Genomic DNA, 21,325 nt, shown 5'->3' with positions numbered 1-21,325 from the left:
TGGGTTTTTACTCGTAACCACCGCTGCTGTGATGTCTCTTGGGCCCTCGTCGAGTGGGATTCCTCTGATGACTCCTTTGGCCGTCATGTCAGGCGCTGTCTCGTAAGCATTGGCCTCGTAAAACGTGTCTTGAATCTTGATACGTGCTACTTCCTGATATTTGTTTGCACGCTCTTGATCCGATGTACTGACGATGAGGATATTTTGATAATTGTTGGGGCAGACAATGTCCTCCTCCCTTTCGTCTCGAGGAATGCCTGCCGCATCTTGTACCGCAGCTGTGAGGGGAACTATACCGTGCTCGGATATCTTGAGTCCTCCACGCGGTCTGATCACAATCTTGTAATCCCCTCTTGGCAAATGTGGCATTCTGCTTGCCTTGCGTATTTGCTCTAGCCAGCCTTTCCATGGGTTATTGTTGCGCTTGTCGAGCCGCGTCGGCGACAAGGTGCTCTCGCGATGTTGGGAGGTTCGCCGGTCTGATCTTCTGTGTCTGACCTCCTTCCATCCCTTGCTTGTATCCACTTCTTCCTGGGATATGCTGCACCCCTCTACGGTGACTTCCATCATTGAGAAAATGATCGGCAATTGTTGAGGAAGCCGGCTCCGGCGCGTGGCCTCGCGGCTCTCCCGCTACGAGGTCCGGCCAAAATATTGTCGTAGAGGCTTGAAAAATGGGAATCCCACCTGGTTTTCGGTATCCACTTGTTCCTGGGAACGAGCTGAGTCCGTTGGCGTGCAATAGCGGGTGGCTTTTTGGCGATTTGCGCTACAAGAACATTCGTGGAATACGGAGCCGACGTGATGTGCATCCGCTCCCTCCGGCTTCTTCTTCTTCCACCGGATTCGGATCATGAGACTGAAATAATCAGAAGAATAAGAATGGGCTAGGGTGCGTTTGGCAGGCATTCCCAGGTCATGAACAGCAGGTTGCCATTATTCCTCAAGAGAAAAGTGTATAACAGCTGTGTCTTACGACTACTCACGTACGGGGCAGAAACCTGGAGGCTTACGAAAAGGGTTCTACTTAAATTGAGGACGACGCAACGAGCTATGGAAAGAAGAATGATGGGTGTAACGTTAAGGGAATAAATGAGAGCAGATTGAGTGAGGGAACAAAAGCGAGTTAGTAACATCTTAGTTGAAATCAAGAAAAAGAAATGGGTATGGGCAAAGCACGTAATGAGGAGTGAAGATAACCGATGGTCATTAAGGGTTACGGACTGGATTCCAAGAGAAGGGAAGCGTAGCAGGGGGCGGCAGAAAGGTAGGTGGGCGGATGAGATTGAGAAGTTTGCAGGGACAACATTGCCACAATTAGCACATGACCGGGACAGTTGGAGAAGTATCGGAGAGGCCTTTGCCCTGCAGTGGGCGTAGCCAGGCTTATGATGATGATGATCATAATATATTATGACAGGGATTCAAACAAATCAGTCGAAAGTATGCGTTACGTGCGCCTTGTGCTTTTCTTTTTTGTCCTTGTCTCTTAGGCGCATTTACACGCCTGCAATGAGGAATCAACTCACCCAACTAGCTGTGTTGTCGAAATATCCCGCATGCGCTGTCCAAGAAACACATGAAAGCACTTTTGCGCGTCGTACGCGCAAGCCAGCCAGCCCTCAATGCGTAACTCAAAACACGTCGGTGTGCAGCGACATTGTCTTCATCACAAGCAAGCTTTCTTCACTGTGGCGAAGCAACAGCGCTACCGCGAATACCAGCAATAGTTCAGGAAAACAGGCAATTTTTAGCATTCCGGCGTACTTGATTCTGTGGATGGCAGTCCGTGGTTCTTCGCACGCGCACTGAGAGATAGTGACGCGGCTCTACGCTAGGAGGAGTGGCGCTGCAGTCTCGTGGCATACTTGAAATTGGGAGCCCTATAACAAATTTACCAAAACCTGAGAGTGCGGGCTGCGTAAGGTCGAGCAACAACAAGCCTTTTGACCACACGAGTTGGTTTCGAGAGTAACGGCAATGAGTTCTTTTTTCTGAGAATCCAACACAACTGGACAAGCAGCATTTTCTTCCATCTCATAATTCAATCTGACAAAATTGGATAATCCAAGTGATAGCTTTATTATTAGTGGCTGGGCATTAGGGTCACAAACAATAATGATAAATCGTTGTGCCGTCATCGGGCTAGTAGTGGTAATCCCGGTAGAGCTTCAAATTGTGTCCTACTTTTACCTCAACTTCTCGCTTACTAAAGCTCTTTTTTCGATAGATCTCTTAACAGTTATGAAATACTAATCTCTTACTTTAGCTTGACTTAATCTTTGCGTTTGAACCCCTATAAATTCTGATAGTTGCCGTTTCTACTGACCTGCACACTGGAAATTTGAAAAATAATTCAGCTCTCCAGAAGGATATACCCACCGCCGAGTGCCAAATTGAACAGGAGGCAGGCCGTCGCCTAGCGACAACTCCAGACAAACACGTTCCCTAATCCATTCCGTCTCAAACGTATCTTCCCAGATAAGCATCAGGACGACACGTGCAAATTGTGCCAGGAAGGACCAGCAGCACTCAAACACATGCTGTGGGAGTGCAATGTAGTTATAGGAGGGATGGCAGTTACTCCGGAGACCCTGTCGTCGAGGTGGGCCGCCGCTCTGCGCAGCTCAGACCTCGGAATCCAGATGTGGGCAGTCCAGCAAGCCCGTGAGGTGGCGTTGAGGCAGGGCCTTGACGTTCCTCCGTGGGAGACCTGAGCCCGGGTCGCGTTAAACCTTGCCGGACGTACAAGAAAGTTGTATCCATCCATCCATCCATCCAATTGGCTAAAGTAAATCCATTGGACAGTACAACTGGTTCATACAAGTTGCATTTGAGATCTGTGTTTTACTCGAATGGTGTTACTAAAAAACACATGTGATTTTGAGTGGAAAAACTTTCTAACTTAGTGATACTTACGTTTGGACGCTATCGTGTGATTACTATATATTGAATCTTGTGCTAATTTGGCTTGCGTAGATCCCATTTAATTAGACAGTGCCAACACCGGTGTCATGATCATTTCCGCAATAGATTCAGCACAACTTTCTCCTGCACGGACGACGGCGAGGCACGTCGAAGTTTAGCCACAGTTGCCATTTAGAACCCTTATCTTTTCCGATATGATCTCAGAGTGCTTCTCGAGCCATTCGCGGCTCAGGCAGTGCGCGTCTAGCTTCAGCTCTGAAGCTACGCCTCCCTTGGACCCGGCGACGCCCTCGACTCGTACGCCATAAGCTGACACTTCGACCACGTTCTCGCAGTACTTGTCGCACACAAACACACGACCCTCTGCCTTCAGGGTGTCGCAGTCCAGGCACGCCCTGCGGCCGGCGCGCCGCTCTTCATGCATCTTCTTGGAGAGCAGCCTGCGTTGCCTGCGCACGGTGTAGGAAAAGTCCTCGCGTATCCCGATGCCCGTTCCTTTAAGCCGGCCACTTGCTCTGAGCAGTTCCCATTTCTTGGCCTCTCCAGTAAGCTTTACCAGAATAGGCCTGGGGCACGAAGCAGATTTGAGTCTATACGCACTCACGATTTGGTCCAGTGTGAGAGAGAAGTTGAGGTGCTCGTTAGCGAGCTTAAGCACAAGCTCACCGCACCACTCCGCATCCACTTCGGTCTCCGGCAGTCCGAAGACGACCACGTTGCATTTTCGCTGGCGTTCGTCGACCTTATCGATGTCTATTTGGGCGTTGTTGATCTGCTTGGCGAGGTTGGAATGTTTGTGGCGCAACTCGCGCAGCCGCTGCTCGGTCGCTTCCATGTCGCGAAGCAGATAGCGCATCTCGTTGCAGGCTCGGTCCAGGGTGTCCAAGCGGTACACTGACTGTAGGTACAGGGCCTCGCATTCGTCGGCGCACAGCTCGAGGTGCGGTGTCACGAAGGACTCGTCCAAAGCGGCCGAGGCCATGGCGTTTGCGGCTGTTAGCTCTCGTAGAACGTGTTTTCGCACAAGTCACTGGACGTAGATTAATGTCGGCATCGTGCTTCTTTCGAAGCAACTGAATGTCGAGAGCTCGAAAATGACAAGTGTCGTTACTCCTGCTCGTCCGATGAAAAATACGCAGTCCCTAGCATGTTGGCATCCTGCGAAAATTAAAGAAATCAATCATTAGTTGCTAAAACACAAGCACAGAAACGGAGGCTAACATTCAAGTTCACTTCAAAGAAACTTGTTCGATATCAGAGAAAGCAGAATCACTCCTCAATTTATGTTCATGAAACGCATTACTCCAAAATTACTTTTAATAGTCCAAGCTTTGACAATTTCCAATAAAACAATGAGATTCTTATCGGTTCGGTAGAGGTTGGCCCATTCAAAGCTTAAATGAAGTTAGGTATATGTCCTGTTGTGGCTGTTGTTTTTAAGTTTGTAATGGCTTTTGGAAAAGCGAAGTCCACAATACTAAAAGAAAAAGCATATTCAAATCATTGTCCTATGGGCGGTACAATGTATTTGCTTACTTTCGCATTCCTATTTTTTACAATGACTGGGGAAACTGCCATGCCCAAAGAAATCGGTGCAACCTACCTCACAATGGCAGACGCCGGTAATGCGTTTAGCATTGAATCAATGTAGCGACACAGCTTATTGCCACCGCCGAAACAAGTTATCTCTAAGGTGTATACTGCTAGGGAATCCCCTTTGGCGCTCCTCTAAGAAGACTCGACGTCATCTAGCACCGCAGCCGCGAAGCCTGCGCGTGGCTTCCCAAATTTGTGACGCCGTGCCAACGCCGAGAAACGCGTCATGTAACAAGCATGCTCCTCTCTCGCGCTAGGTGATTAAATGGCATCCCGTTTGAAACGGGGCGGCGACAAATAGTCATTTTGCGGACTTGATTTACTCAGGTATGCTACACATGCTTTTTGTATAGCATTTTTGTATACATCTACTCATTATTTTTTTCTTCAAAATCTGCCTTGTACCACTAGCTATGACTGTAAGGGATCCGGTCATATCAATCCCTGCATTTTTCATTCCATCAATATCCAAAGCATATCTTGCTTATCTCGACTGCTCACCGGCTGACGCTTCCGTCCACTTTAAGCCCAAAGGCTTTTAGAAGGTGTACGTAACTTATGGTTCTCACTGGGTGAATCCCATTTCATTAGTATTTTCTCAGTGGTCTCCCGATTTTCGCTGCAGTATGCACATGCCTCATTTAGTTCCTAACATTTGCTCCACTATGTTTTTCTTCCGAAGCAACCGACTTGAGCCTCAAATAGCAAGGCGCTGCCCTTTGTTTTATAGTACAAATTTTCCTTCATATTTATTTATTGTTCTTGTAAATCGCCATGGTCCTTTTTCTTTCCATTCTTCGCATACAATTAACTGTCTGCGGTTTCTCCCGCTTTCTTTCTGATGACTCCTGCTTGTCTATATACAGCTTCAATTACTGTGTGCTTGGTTGCCAGCTTTCTTGACCTGTTTCTCAATTCGGTGTCCACGCTTCTTAAGTAAAGCAGGGTGTGAGTCCGGGCTAGTTGGTATTCCATGCTGAAGTGACTAGCGCAGGAGTGGAAACGGGGCCCAAAAGGGTGACAAGGATAAGCACAACTTCCAACTCGTGTTTATTAGAAAAAAAGGTTATGAATATGTACTCTCGCCCACTTCATCGCAATCAGTTGCACACGTGCAAGAGAACATGGTTATCACAAGCAGACACGAGCGTACTACGGCGGGGACAGGGCTTAAGGCGGTCTCCCAAGTAAAGACACTTGTGTACTTTAGCTACCTTTTACTTTCATCCACGTCCATGAGTCTTTCTTCAAAATAAATTTTGCTCTGTGCATCTTTGGCTGAAAAATAGGCCTAACCCATGTCACAGTCCATTGCCTCACCTGTGGTTTTACCGTGGGCTTCCAAAGCCAATCGGCCTGCCACTCTTTCTTTAAGTTGCAACCCTGATATAATATCCGATTTTAAGCATAGGATGACATTTGCGAACGCTAGTGTTAGCACCATTAGTTCCCACCAGATTCAACCCACTACTTCATACTTATTGTGGCCACATAGTGCTCCGTGTTCCATTATTGCAGCATTCCGCTTCCCCTTTATTTTCATATTCTCTAGGCTGGTGCTTGAGTCAGTCTTTCCTTAGTTTATATATAGATACGCCGGGGTATTTACATTGCTTGACTATGGGCATGACTTCCTGTTGAATCGGCACCACGTAATTATTCCTCGTTAAATTCATAATTTCTCATCTCTCTGTGTGTTAAACTTGAGGCCTAGATTTGTCGATGCGTTGCCGCATATATTCGCAAGTGTCTGCAAATCTTTTTTGTTCTTCGCGAATATCCCTATGTCGTCCGCATGCATGAGCCCAGGTAGTTTATGTTGCACAATTTGTCCATTACGCATGTAAGATAAATGAAACCCTAATTCGCTGTACTCTAGTCGATGTTTCTGTGCCCTTAACATAAAGCGTGAACATTGGAGAAAGAAGACATCCTCACTTCAGTCCTTGGTGAATTCCCACCATTTCATTACCTTTTGGACCTTCCCATATAACTTATACTTGGTTGTCTCTGTATATCTCACTCAGCAGCTCCACGAAATCGTCATCTATGCCTCCGTGTTTAAGGATATCCGGTAGCAATTCCTTGTCTACACTGTCGTAGGCTCCTTTATATTTAGAAATGCTATCTGAACTACTGAAATCTCTATGCGCTGACTTAGTACGAACTTATCCTCAAAGAGACTGCCTTGCCCGAACCCATTCTGCAGTTCTCCTAGTGCATTATTTTTCTCCACCCACTTCAATAATTCAAGATTTGTGGCTTCCATTGCCATTCTATATATCACCTACATTACTGTAACTGCTCTGTACGAGCTCGTCTTGTCCTTATCACCTTTGCCTTTGTAGATGAGGTCCATCTTGCTTTCACGACATCCAATCAGAATTTTTTTAGTTCTGCCCACTTGCCTAAAGCATTAGTAAGCAGCCCCTTGCACTTTGGACAGAGGTTTTTGATTAGCTATATTGGGATTTCATGAGATGCCGCTGCCGTGTTATAAAGGAAATTTTCTCCTGCTTTTTTTTTTCAGTAACAGCTTCTTATACAAAAGTTTGATCTCTCAGGCCTCTCTAGTACGGCTTGACCTATTTGAGTCGGGACTACGCCTTCCTTCGTGCTGAAGTTATTCATAGTAACGTCTGTGATGTAACGCTGCGCATTCTCTCCTTCGTAGATGTTACCGTCTTCATTACTTATAGCCGTTGGTGAATGTTAGTTGGAGTTACGAGTGCTTAGAAGATTTTTGGGGCACCTTGGCCTTCTGTGCGAATGTTACGCATGCAACGGGGGGGGGGGGGGAGGGGGGGTTCACTTGCGCTTTTTTTTCTTGCGCGAGCTCACTTTCCTCGGTATTTCTTCCATCTCATAAGGAGCACTGCTTCTTCGTGCAATCCCTACTTTATGGCTTCTGGATAATTGCTAGACGCCTGTTTACGCTCTTCTGTAGCTTGTTTTATTTCCTTCTTCCACCCCTTACATCGTTTCTTTCTTCCAATCCACCAGTTTTCTTTTTTTCTTTTTGTCTTATCTCCTTCGGCATAACGTCGACCAGTTCCTTATATTCCCAGACTATTGCAGGAAACGCCTCAATTTTCTTCTCTGGTTTATGCAATCTCTGTTATTTGCATTACATATTTTTTTTTTAAATTACGATGCTATTGGTTCGTGTTTTGCGTTAGTATCGCTATAAAAATTTAATCTTAAGTGTCAGCGATTGCTACCAAGGCAATTTTTTCCACGCTGGTATATTATCATGTGGTACATTTCGTAGACCACTTCTGAGACTAAGGCGCAGTCTCCACATGACTGCCTCTTTCCGCGTTGCCACGTTAGCTGTCCGTGACATATATTGTCCCTGTTAACGGCCATCATATTCTGTTCATCGCATAGATCCAGTACTAGAGGACCGTTGTAATCAGTATATCCATCTAAATCACCGATGTATGAGTTCCTATCTCGCACTAATAGCATCTGGCCCGACTTCTTGAACTCATTATTATCGCTTCTCATGCAAGCACTAAATTCCTTATTTTTATATCTGCTATCGCTTCCTGTCCATAGGAAAGCTACTCCCAGCCACGTCTTTTTGCCTTGGGTACAGACGAGCATCATGCCACGGCGGCTCCAAGGCTGTGGCAACACCTCTTAGACAGCTTTTCATGCCTCCGCCCAAAATTCTGCCGTCAGCACCCGCCGACCGAAAGCGCTGCTCCAGCAGCAACGATATCAGTCTTCTCGGCTTCAACGCGATCTCACGGAGTCACTTGTGCTCGTGGCTGCCGCTGAAAACTTGGTGTCTTCCTTGTGTGTTGTGCTGAGTCGGCTTAGTCTGCTGCGTGATATATTTTCACTTCACTCGACAGTTAGGGTTCTTTGCAGCCGCTGAAAACGTGCTGTCTTCGTTGTGAGTTTGCTGCGTATGTGCTGCGTCTGTAGCGTCTACCGTGGATATTTGTTCGCATCGTCATGTCTCGCGGCACGCACGAAGCCGAATATTGGACAGAGTTCTGATTGGTGTCGCCATAGAGTTTCTCACTATAACATCCAGAGGGAAATCTGGCGCCACCGTCTATGGGAGTTTCTTAAGGGGGCACCGTGCGGTCATAGGAATGATGGTATATGTGTCTGCGAGGCTCATGTTGGCTAGTGTTGTAAGAGGCTTCGTCTAAAACGTGGATATGGCTACACAAATAACGCGTTCTTAAAGTAAAATCTTCATAAAATGTTTCCGTTCACGCATATTACATCTTTGCTCACCTACAATGTACGACCAAGCGAAGAAAAGCAAGAACAGACGACAAACTCTTTCAAAGCGAGCGCGAATTTTGTCGTCGGTCCTCCAACAATAGCGACCCGCTGATACTTTTTACGTATCATATAATTGTGCATGCAATAACAAGTTCTCATAGTTAAACAAAACATGTTTTTGTGTTATAATAAAGCTAAAACAGCTTCTTACGTGCTGTTTTAGTAGAAAATGGATCATTGCGACAGACGGAAGGGGGCTTGCCAGGGGCGTCTTCAAGATGTCCTGACTCTCCGAGAACGATGCCAATCCGAAGGCACAATATACCCGCATTCCCTTGCATACCACAGCACAGCAGCGCCCGATTTCCCTCTAGGTAATGTAGTGAGAAACTCTATGGGTGTAGCAAAAGTCTGCCGCCAGACCTTTGGGTCTCTGTTGCCAGACTTCCTGCCAAATTTGACGTGGAAAACACTGTCAAAAATCTCAGCGAATGCAACAACGTCATTTCCGAGGCTCACAGACTTAGCAGACCGGAAGCATAACACACACACGAAGCCTCCCGGCTCTCGATTGTACCTTATGGTTGATGCGTGAGTCGAGCTCTTTAAAATCGACGTTTAGTTGCGGGTCCTGTTCAATGACGGCGCTAAACGCTTTCTTTTGGCGTGGCTGCTGTGTCTGTAACGTACAGGTCGCTGGATCTGAAACTGACACGTACCACATTACACTCGGGGCAACTATCCTTCGCGGGGCGCGATGGCGGCATAGAGAAGAAACGGTTGCTTTGCCTAGATTCTAATAGAGAATCTCCCAATGCTTTCGGTTCGCGCATCACAAGCTTTTCTGAAGCGCGTCGCACAACTCTAGGATAGCTTTTCTGCTGACGCGCGCTATGGCTGGTACGTACGATATGAAGCCTCCGCTCGATCAGCTTTCTGCGCTCTCTGGTGAGGGCGAAGCTCAGAATGAGGCGGCAGCCTGACGACAACGGTCGCCGTCAACGTAACAGAATAAGCGGGCGTGCAAGGTCACACCTAAAGCCGAAAGTATATTAAGAGGAAATACAGTATACTGCTGTCGAAAAAAAAAGTGATGAGTAACGAGCAGTGTTGTTGAGCGAAGCTGTAGGCCGGTAATGTCCCCATAGACAGGACCACCCTCCAATCCCGGTGCTTAGCGGAAAGGTACATTGACAGCATGTCAGCTAGCGTGTAATTGATACTTCATTAAGGCCGTTGCGTGTTTGTGTTGTTTAGCAGGAGCGAGTGGTGTAAGAGATAACTCTGGAGAGAACGCGGTGAGCGAAGTCCGCGAAAAGTACTTGAAGATAGCCATATTGAACGTCGATGCCGGTTGAAGAAAGCCTGCGACGTCAGTTGCTCAGGTCTCCAGAAAGGCTTGAGTAATAGCATACCGCTGGGTATATTTGGTAACCACAGCAATAGATGCACACTTTGCGGAAGTAAACAGAGGAAAGGGACCTAGTGAGTTGGCCGGCCTTTTCGAACCCTAGCATAGTTTGAAAAATGAATGTGGCAAAATATGACGCATAACATAGCATATGCCAACCCAAATGAATCAGCGTAGTCATAGTTGCGCTACACGCCATGGTGGCCTGCCACCAGGACATCTTGAGTTCCAGCGATGACTGTTTTCATTGGGTGCTTGAGAATCAAAACGAGCACATTAGAGACGTCCGAGGGACGTTTCTACGGTACAAGAGCACATCGCCCCCCCCCCCCCAAAAAAAAAAGACACACACACGAAAATAACCTTTCCATTAGGGGCATCATAAGATCGAGGACTACGGCGCTTGATGACCTTGTTCAGGATGACGTCAGCGTTTCATTCAGCGTTTATTTCTGAGAAAATGAGTTGAAGTTACATTTATTTGCATCACAATGGCGGGCGTAATCAGGGAAACATTGACAGCACTTCATTAGAGGGTGCCTGACTACTCTGTGGAGATTACGTACGACAATGACAACAAAGAACACAGAAAGATTCGTTTACATCAATTTGCACATACGTGAGATCCGCATAATTTTTTAGACTATCAATTTATATGCTTAAGAATGGCGCTCATTCCTGCAATATTTGCATTCACAGTGACCAAAGCGGCTGTCGTCACCACGGTAGAATTGATTTAAACGGCTTTAATGCCATGAACATTATATCGTTGCCAACTTCCGTGGGATTGTAGTCGTCAAAATTGGATGCAAGTGACAGAGAAACCCGGAGGTTCATGAACGGCAAGAAGGCAGAAGCTTGCACAAGACCTCAGGGAAATAAAATGACTTTTTAAGCAGCGTTGTCATGGGGCCATGCAATGGTTTCAACGTCTATTAAAAATCCTCCAAAATATGAACAAAGGCCGACAAAAATGCGGGCACTTTGGGAAAGGTGAAACCGCTGGAAATCTCAGGATAGCATTAGCCTAAATATAAAAGATGACCTAAAAATAAGAAACATTTACGTTGACAGGGTGGCCAAGTTTTGGCAAATATAAATGGGCTGTTGAAGCAGTTCAGGTGAAACCCTATGGTGCAAAATATGGAGAGAATGGCGGCAAGTGTTGAAAAGAGGTCAAGTAGGTCCTGTGGCCTACGCCAGCGCCCGACAACTGTCAGGCGACTGCACTTATAAACGAGATGCCTGGGGTGCTATGCAGGATGCGCCGAGTTTCTCGTTCACCCGAGTTTTACCCGAGTTTGCTCGACGGCAGTCAGTGAACGGAGATAGCGCGGAACGCGCAAAAGCTACAGGCAAAAAAAAATATGTAGACAAAAAGCCGCGTATGACAACATGAGCGCACCCTGCGCGGCACGCTGCTTCCTCGTTTCAAGCGCAGACGGCTGCACAAAGAAACGCGCCAGCGCGGCGTATTGTTATCAGTGGATTATCGTCACTTAGCAATACCGTGACTGTCCCGCTGTCTGTCTGCACACTTGCCGTGAGCCGCTTGCCACGCCTTTCCCGGGCGCGTCAAAGGCGTGCCTCCTTTTTCGGGCACTATCTTTCTAGCCTCCGTCGAATGCGAACAGGGTACATGCGGCGCATTCTTGCACCTATATTTACACTCAAACGAATACGTTAAAATACAACAAATAAAATAACGAACATTTTTAATTCTTTAAGTATCTGTTTTTCATATTGAATGCCAGAAATTTCTGATGACAAACGGAGATCGAGCAAATTAATAAATTTTGCAGTTCTTGCCGTGAGGGACGACAGTGAGGCGAAAACATAGAAGCGGATACATTGAAAAGGGTCGCACGCACCAGGTAGTTCATAGCATGAGAAGTCGCCCAGGGGCGCTACGGTGCTATTCTCAATAAAGTCAGTCATGACCACGGTCATGACCCACGGAGGGTCATGACCAATCTTTCTCTATTAGGGGAATAGAAAGGCAGCGCCGCGGTACGACTGCTCATCGCAGGCGCTTTACTAGGCCATTAAGGCCCCGGCTTTACCGACTAAAAATGACACATTAGTCAGATACGGGAGCAACGGCTGTCGCTGCAAAATGGCGGCGCGTTATTTTAGGGTCCGTAGTGACGCAGTTCAGTGAAAATGTACCAGTTTATGTTTGTGCGCGAAGCCTCTACGATGCATTGCGAAAAAGTGCGTGCTTCCCAGCAACACAATTCATCGCTTGTCATCGCTTGCATACTGAAGGTGCCTCTGAGCGCATGCACGCAGTATTTGAGTGTGTTTTGCAGTCCAAGCTGCTTGCGGATTACCTCTGCTGGAGCCAGCAGCGATCGCAGATGGATATCGTAACGACACCGCAGCAATCGCATTTTGGCAGGTGAGGGCTCTTGTGTGCAGTTATGAAATGAGACTTCGTACGGAGAAAGGTGCTGGAACTGTTGAATGCGCAGTGCTTGTGATGAAGATATGCCATTGCACTGGGTCTAGAAGAGCGAGCGATTCTCGGATGCTGATAGTGTTTACGACGCTATGGCTCCGATACATCACCGATGACAGAGCAGCCATCTCAAACGACTACTGCGATACGCACTCCACAGCATCGTCGTCCCCCTCGGCGCATCGACGCCTTGCAAGCAGCTACAGTGACGTGCCGATAATTATTTACCGTGTGCTACGTCGCCACAATGCAGGTAATAAAACTGTGTTGTGGGGCCATCTCAGCCCGAGAAGATGTATGCATAAGCCAGCGACAGTCAACGCTTTGTTTTTGATAGTGGTGCTCAGTACATCACCGATGACCGTGCGTTGTGCGTGTTTTATGTCGGCGGTCAAGATTGTTGAGGCCTCTCAGCTCGACACCGCGTCGCTGTTGCGGAAAGATAAGTTGAGCGTGGCCCAACCGTGGTGGGTGGGCGCACAAGAGTTACGTGCCTCGCGCGGGGCGTGACCTCTGGTTTTGATTGACAGGCGAACCCGTGCTAAACTCGTACATCGCGAAACCCCCTCCCAGTTCAACTCGGGAACATGGCGGCGGCAGCAGCAGCCCGTGTCATTGCATCCAGCGGCAGCAAGCGTCAGTATGACCGTCTGGACCCATTCACCTACATGACCGACGTGTAGTTTCAGCGTCATTTTCGCCTGTCGAAGACATCAGTGCGCTGGCTGTGTGACGATCGAGGCGAAGACTCTCGTCTGCGGAGACAGCGTGGCGGGCTTCATTCGCTCACCGTCGTTGAGCAAGTCCTTTGCGCCCTCCGTTTCTACGGCACTGGGAGTTTTCAGGGAAGCGTCGGCGCCGAGCGTTACATTGGACGTCATGAAACTACTGTTAGCCGCTTTGTCAGAGATGTGTCTGACGCTTTTATCGATGCGGCAGTGCGTAAGCGGTGGCTAGCTTTCCCGAATACTGCGGCTGTGCGGACATACATAAAAGAATGCGTCCTTCCTCGCGGGAACATTACGAACGTAGTCGGGTGTGTCGACAGAACGTACGTAGGAATTAAGGCTCCTTCAATGTCAGCGTTACTGTGATTAGCACTGAAGCAATGTCTAGACACGCCATATCGCCAAATTTTGTCACTTCTGTGTAGCCGTTTTATATTTTGTGTTACCGACATCTCACATGCAGCTGCCTATGACACTGACTTTTTCGCTGGTTGCTGACTTTTTGCCGATTGTTCTACTTGTCTGTCAGGGTGCCTTCCAAATGGCTTACTTTCTTGGGAAAGAAGTTAATTAAGTATAAATAAATAAATCGATATCACAAATTGTGTAAAGTAACCTATTAATGCTAATCTCGTAAAGAACTTGGGGTTCTTCGTTGGTGAAGTTATTTAGTAGGCATAATGCTGAATTTTGGTCATGCGTCATCTATCAGCCGCACTATGAAACACCGAGGCGTCGCACAATTTGTTGCAGCGTGAGATGTGGATGTTGCGCCAAGCCGGTTGTGCCTATGCATTTGTGGCTAAATGAAAATGCATTGAGAATCTTACTGTGCTGGCTTACATGAAGAAAATACTTGAGGTTCTTTGCCCTGTTCACTGTTGATGCATGTGCCAGAGGTTCAGTGTATCTTTCTTTTGGGAGGGTGGCAGCATTATTCTCGATGGATGAATCATATATTTTCGTCTCATAATGGGGCTCTAATTCTTAAGCAGTAGAACAATGCAGATCCAATACTCTGCAGAACTCGGTGTGCGTGAAGATGTCATGAACCACCAAGGCAAAATTACATATCGGGAGAAACGTGGTGCAGCGAGACCGAAAGCCATAAGTATACACACCACCAAGCGCAGGCGTCATGAGGAGACCGAGAAATGATACGCAAATGTATCGGAAGTCAGCGAAGCCAACGAGCCGTCTAATGATTGCCACAGGAAAAGCGCTAAAGAGTCATGTGAGCCCGGAGTTCTTCAAACTCATGGGGAGCCAGGTGACACTCCATTCTCACAAGAGGACAGACATGAAATGTTTTCTGGAGCCCGTTGGTGTGGTCGGGAACTTGTGGGGTGTGGCTGCTTTATTGAAAGATAAGCTAGACCACAGTCTCCCATAAGAACTCTTTTCCTCTAAAAATGAATGCAACCGATTTGATTTACTTTTAAAAATGTCTCCATGTCCCGAAGCTACGCGTTCATTAATACCTATGCATGACTTTGTCCTTGCCCAATCTCAACTGACAAATTTCGGGAAACATCTGCAACATGCTCGTGAAGAGTCTCGTAACGATACATTGTTAGCAGTGTTAAGACTCTGAATGAAGCTCTGCTGCTCTTAAGTGTATCGTGAAACCAAACGAAAAATGAAAAAAGGACTATTGTCATTTTCAATATAATTACCTAAATATTCATCGGCCCATTATCACAACGAGAGCTGTGCCGAAAATTTACTAGGTATGATATATATTTCGGAGAAGTGTGCACGTTGTGTCGAACAAGAAAGGAAAGTGTTTTTTACTGGTATGCTAAATATGTTGATCTGCTGCTCTTCGTAATGTTCTTATTAATCAGAAATCGTAGTTTTGATGAAAATTGCTTTACCAGAGTTGTGTTGCGTACAGCAAATGAACATGCCTTTGTAGCAACTTTGTTCCTGAGAAATTGTAGGAAGCTGTCTTATAATTGTTCGTAGCACAAAATGCGCCAATTTGCACTGAATAATGAGATACTCAGTTCTACAGTATTGTGTTGTGTATTCAGTGTCTTGCTGTGCGATAGGTTGCTAATAAAATAAGTGAATACCCCATTCCTATACTTTCTCATGTTTTGCCGAAACAAAATAGCCGCACTCCATGGCGTGCTGCTTCGCACGTCCCGAGGAGAAATGGTTCTCACATAAATGCGCTGCAATCATGGAAATACAAGAGGATTAGAAGCCGTAATCTGAGAAAATAAATACAGGCGGTGTTGGTTTCCATTCACGCCTAGAGAGAAAGACGTGTCCTTGTCAAGCGCATAGCAGACGACAAGCGGGATGGCCTTTGCCCCTCGCGCATCAACAAAAGCGTTGACATGGAGACATGCTTGATTTTTTTTTTTTTTTTTTTTTTTTTGCCTCAGGAGTTTGGTCCACAACGTACCAGGGAGGAAATGAGCACTCGTGGCGCTAATTCCCGTTTACCCGAGGGCGCTGACCAATGTCAGCTGTCTGCGGTGAGCGAGGCTCGTCCATTTATTGCTCATAGCATCCGATTCTTTCCCATCCTTCCGCATAGGCGTTCTGCGGGCCACAATTTCATCATCCGCTGTCATAAGGCGAAACACCGCAAAACTGTCACTGACCTACAAGGCGTCCATCGTACATTCTGAAGCATAGGGGTTTCGGTCTGTGACGGCAATTTAGCATGACTCCACCACAGATGGAAAAAATAGTCGTCCTTCGTCCCTGGCGTGGTACCTGGTGCACAGCGTTGTATGCGCGCTTGTTTCACGCTTGTCTTCGAGTCCCACCTGGCCACGACAACAGCGGGCAGAGCATGCTCTCGTCAACACGGCGGAACGAAACACAGAGGCTAACGCAAACCTACACATACGAAGGCTTTGCCACGGTACGGGGTCTACGTATCCACGCACACAAGAGCCCACACTACCAAACGAAAACCGCCATTGTTCCCCGACAACATGGCCGCTACAGCGAAAAATAACACGTGACTTCCTCCACATTTTTCTCTTAGCGCGCAAAGTGGGCAGGACGTCTCCTCAGTATGTTCTTCCATCCATAATCAAGGGATAGACAATAAGCATCTTTATTATGTGAATGTAGCTTTGGAGAGGCGTCCTCACTTACATGGACTCCACTGCGCATTCTATCGCCACGGCTGCGTATCGCGTTCTGCCTTGCGCTGATCGCGTGAGAGTGTTGATGAAGCACACTGTGACTGCATTAGCGTTCCTGCTCAGCTGGTCTGGTCTGCGTATTTTCTGTCTGAGCTGTCCAGTGCTGCCGTTATTCAATACCATTTCAGTCGGTGCTGACTGACACTTGTGATGCTCTCGTGATGTCGACGTGTGGGTCACTGCCGGCGGCGCCAGGCGCTGTTTCTTCTGTCCCGCAGTAGTTGCCTTGCATACCACGCCAATATCCGCGTGCAGTTGGAACACCGTCCGAGGAGTTCGAGCGCACCTTGCTACCACTGCCAATGCCGGTATTCATGGGGCGTTTAGCTTGCTTGTCCCTCATTTGTGGCTCTTACCCGAACGCGAGGCTGGCCAATAAGCCGGCTGTTAAAGGGAAGGGGGAGAAAGAACAACCTAAGGGAAGAAGTAGATCAGGGTTACCTACAAGGTTTATGATAATTAGGAAGTAGATTTGCCCGGGAGATACAGAAAAAAATAATTGTAGTGATGTATAAATAGCAAGCTTTTGTAATGTCGTATTAAAATAATTTCTGACACAGAGTAAGCAATATAATGAGCTATCCAATTATTGATCTCATGAATTAACATGGCAGCCTTCTTGTGTTACAGAGATAGTCGCAAATCGCCGTGCAGGTGTTCCTGTGGCCAAAGCTCAATGAAGAAGCCCCGAAGAGGAGGATATTTTGAGTAGCTAAAGAAATACCCAATTTTCGGAATTAAAATTTTAGCGCTTCAAGTTTTTATAATGATGCATTACCAACTAGCCCACCTAGCCATCCTCTTGCAATGTATTTATATTACAGAGCGTATGTGGTGTGTGCTTTAGCGCTCTAAATTTTTATAAAATGCGAATGTCTTCCTCTCAATAGATCATTAAACTCAAAATATACCAATTTCAATGTTTATATTAGGCAAGGGCTTGTCTGGGCTAATTATATTGCGTAAAATAACGTTTAGTGGATCCAGCTCAGCCTGTGCAAACAAAACCTGATTATGTAAGCGGGAGAACTCTCATGGAAAAATGCCCTCATTTCATTAATAAATACAAATTATGGTCGTCACAAAGAAGATGCCTAAATATTTAAGTATGTTCTTACTCGTAATCTGCAGGGAAGTGTAGCAGTCATACTTTTCTATATAAAGCATTTTTTGCCACAAAGTTTTTGCCACAAACCAAGACAGTTCTGCAGAGGCTCGGGCTCTAGAAGAACCAGGGGATTGCATGGCGGCCCAGCAGAGAATAAATAGCACGCTCCCCAATTCCACTTGGGGAATCGGGGAGCGTGCCCCCAATTGGACTTAGGGAATAGCACGCGATATATCATCATTAGAGTTTTCCTGCGTAGCCGATGTCGACCAAGTTTGCTAATGATGCCGACAGCGTGTGTTGCCCTAGATATAACACCATCAATGGGATTGTGCTAGCTCAGTCTTGCGTCGTATATTACACCTAGATGTTTGATGCGGTCAACACGCGGAATTATTTCCTGACGGTTTTGGAGAGAGAGATCAACCGGTACATTCAATGGAAATACAATCAAATAACCTTTGTAAACATTAAGCGGCATTCTAATTTACGAAAACGAAGCTTCAAGTGTTCCTCTATGTGACTGCAGTGTTCTTTGTAATGAGTGAATGTCACTCACAGACGCAAAGGATGCTGTGGCGTCTGCATTGACACATTCTTGTATGGCCTTTCACAATGGAATTGAGCTTAATGAAAGCTTAACCAAAGTAGAAGAAAGGACAGGTCCGTGGGGAACTGCTCTTGATTGATTGTATTTTGGGTGTCAGTAACCAACGTTGGGACTAATGAAATTTCCTATCATTAAAAAATGCATTTATCTAATTTATATTATTCCGAGGAAAACTCACGTTATTTAAAGCGTTAAGGAATTATGACATGTTTTACATTGTCGTATGCTTTAGCTAAGTCAAGGGTCACAAAATCTGCAAACTGCCACCTCGAGCAAGCTTAGTGTGTCCTTCTAAATTGGTATGTCCGCACCATATCGAGCATTCGGGTCTAAATCCAATGTAACATGTGCTTACTAATGTGTTATTCGTTAAAAATTCATCATACGAATGTGCAATACCCGTTCTATTGATTTTATAACATTCGAACGGAGTGCGATTAGTCTATAGCATTCCGCTCCTCTTTAAAGTAGGGCGATTATTTTTCCAAGTTTCCAGTCAGGAACAATCCATGCATTAACGAGGGAGTAATTAAGAGGCCGAACGATGTCTCGAACGCGGCTGACGCAATCTCATCCAGACCTGGAGCGGTGCGAGTTCAGTCGTTGCCGTCCCGACGAAGTTGAGTTGTTCGGTGCCCTGTTCTTTTCCCCCAATTATTCTAGCTAATATCATTGCAAAAGGATAATTTCATACCAAGTACAGCAGCCATTAACGCGACACACTTCAATACGTATTTATAAAGTTGTGGCTCAATACTACGCTTAAATGAAGGTGTACTGACCAACTAATTCTGGGGGAAAGAATGCTCGTTTGCCTCAGCATTAACATACATTCCACAATAATAGGTGATACATGGTGAATAGAAAAATATTTATTAAACGCCTATTTTATTTTACTGCAAAAGCATTTTGTGGGTAATTTAGAGAAATTACGCTATGATCTGGGATCACTAAATTAGCCATAATTTAATTTTTCTGTATTTATTCTTGAATCTAGAAGTACAGCACAGTGATGGTAACGAGTTTGTAGAACTGTCGCTATGTTATATGACATTGGCAGTGTAAGGATAAAAAAATGCTAGCGCTCCCGCAATCGAGAGCAGATTAAGCAGGAAATGGTTACCGCCAAAGCAGATTGATTGGAGATGATACTAGCCACAATCTTAAAATGGGTATAGTGCATGCTCGCAACGGCACACGGGTCCATATGGACGCAACTGTTTCCTGTCACGGACAAGTGGCAAGAAACGATTGCGCCCACACGGCATCTTTCGCTGCCTGTCGTGCGGCCGCCTTCAGCCGCTTGCAGCAGTGCAGCTCGCTCAGCGTCCGTCTTCGCGTCCGAGCGGTCGGCTGCGGCCTTAAGCAGGCGGCCGCGGTCCGTGGTGGTGTTGCCACTTTTGTGAACGGCCGCACAATCCTGGCGTTGTCGGCACAGTCCTTCTTCTCTGACGTATAACTCGCTGCACGGTCTGTTTCCGGAAAACGCTTCCTGCTTTCCTTTCATTGGGCTGCATTGCTCTGCATTTGTGAGGGCGCCTTCATTGAAATGAAGAAGGATGCAGATGCGTATGCACCCACTATACGACGCAGGCGTGACTGCTTGCTGAGCCGAAATGTAGCTGTTTTAAATTGCACCTCGTTGCAAGTTTTGTCTCGGCCAAACAACCATCCCCGGCGCGAAACCGGCGCCGCGGAACTAACGGGCGTAGAAATGGCGTTCAAGAAAGCACAAACAACCTTGTCTCAGTGCCAAAAGGTGACGAAGTGTGCGGTGCCCTGTACCTGCCTTTTGAACGTCGCTATTGCAAATAACAAATTAAACCTCAGCGCACTAGAAGGTACAGCTTGAATGATATTCTGAACATACATTACGAAGAAATCGGAATCAATATTTTTGTAACTTGTTTGGGTACTAACTACAGCACGTAATGCAGTCCTGTACAAAGGGTTGGGGGCCAGAGACCGCCTTTTCATATGTTTTGATTGGTTTGCCGGACAATCACGTGTTGTTCTCGCAACGACGCCCGGATGTTCTCGTTTCGTCCTCGCTCCGTTCTGTTCTTGAGTGCGCGAATAACGGCTCTGGATTTTATCACGAGGTCTGTTGAAGGTCACCGAGAACGGGAGCTAAAAGCATGTCGTGCTTAAAATTGACGGCGCATCCACCTAGCAGAAATGATTGGTGACTTTAATGCTTTTAGCAATCTATCGTATGGTTCGTGGGTACTACTTGATTATATGTTTTACATAATGATTATTATGAAAGGCGGCACATACGGCCATCGCCGAGCCGCTCGAGCAGGCGCGTCGGCAGCTCGCTTCGCCCTTGTTCCAACTGAAAGCAACTACGCGTTTCTCGAGACGCCCTCCTCCTCGTCGCTTTCAATAGTGGGACAGCACGACGCCTGCGCCGACGGCGTGAGTGCACCTCAGGCGTTGGTCTAATTTCTGTCGCAATAAATCACGAAAATTGTCTGTCTATAGAAAGCAAAGCACACAAGTTCCGCCACAACATGTGAAGAGATAAGAAGTCGACACTTACCGAAATATTCGCCAAGTTCATTTCCAATATTCAAACAGAAAATATTCCGCAGTGGTCGGAAGAACAGGGGCTCGGCCAGGATTTGTCGTGGAAATAGACACCGCCGACGCGCAACACTTGACTGCCTCGGCGGCGGCAGTATGAGCACTGAATACGCGACCCAAGCAGTGCTTCGATGCGACGTCCACTGAAAACAGTCGGTCGTTGGAGAACGTTCGAGGTTTATGCAAAGGGGACGCCGGCGGCGAGCAAGGCATTGCAGCGGCAGCCCGCAATAGGTGCGGGGGCCTATGTTTAGCGGCTCTCTGGTCCGCGTGGGCTGCAGCCGCGGCGGCGCAAAAAATAGTTCCCCCTCGCCACGCGACTGCTTCGCGGAGGCGAGTCGTTACCGATGCCTGTCCGCCGAAACACCACACATTCTCACTTTATGCGGCAGTGAAGACCGGCGTAGTACTGCGTCGTCGATATTACAACATTTACCGAACGCTTCGAAACATTTAAAACTACTAGAATACAA

The 21,325-nt window shown here is 46.8% G+C and overlaps 1 protein-coding gene across 1 annotated transcript; it reads right to left on the bottom strand.

Moving 5' to 3' along the window:
- Positions 1-1,620: 1,620 nt before the first annotated feature.
- Positions 1,621-21,118, bottom strand: LOC140217085 (uncharacterized). Its single transcript, XM_072287501.1, has 2 exons — positions 20,809-21,118; positions 1,621-4,086 (listed from the first exon to the last, which is right to left on the bottom strand). Exon 2 carries the CDS (start codon positions 3,908-3,910, stop codon positions 3,083-3,085), a length of 828 nt encoding a protein of 275 aa, XP_072143602.1. The 5' UTR covers positions 3,911-4,086; positions 20,809-21,118; the 3' UTR covers positions 1,621-3,082.
- Positions 21,119-21,325: the final 207 nt, after the last annotated feature.

The sequence above is a fragment of the Dermacentor andersoni genome, chromosome 4 (assembly GCF_023375885.2).
Source record: "Dermacentor andersoni chromosome 4, qqDerAnde1_hic_scaffold, whole genome shotgun sequence".
NCBI classification, from domain to species: domain Eukaryota; kingdom Metazoa; phylum Arthropoda; class Arachnida; order Ixodida; family Ixodidae; genus Dermacentor; species Dermacentor andersoni.
This window is presented reverse-complemented; position numbering and strand designations above follow the sequence as displayed.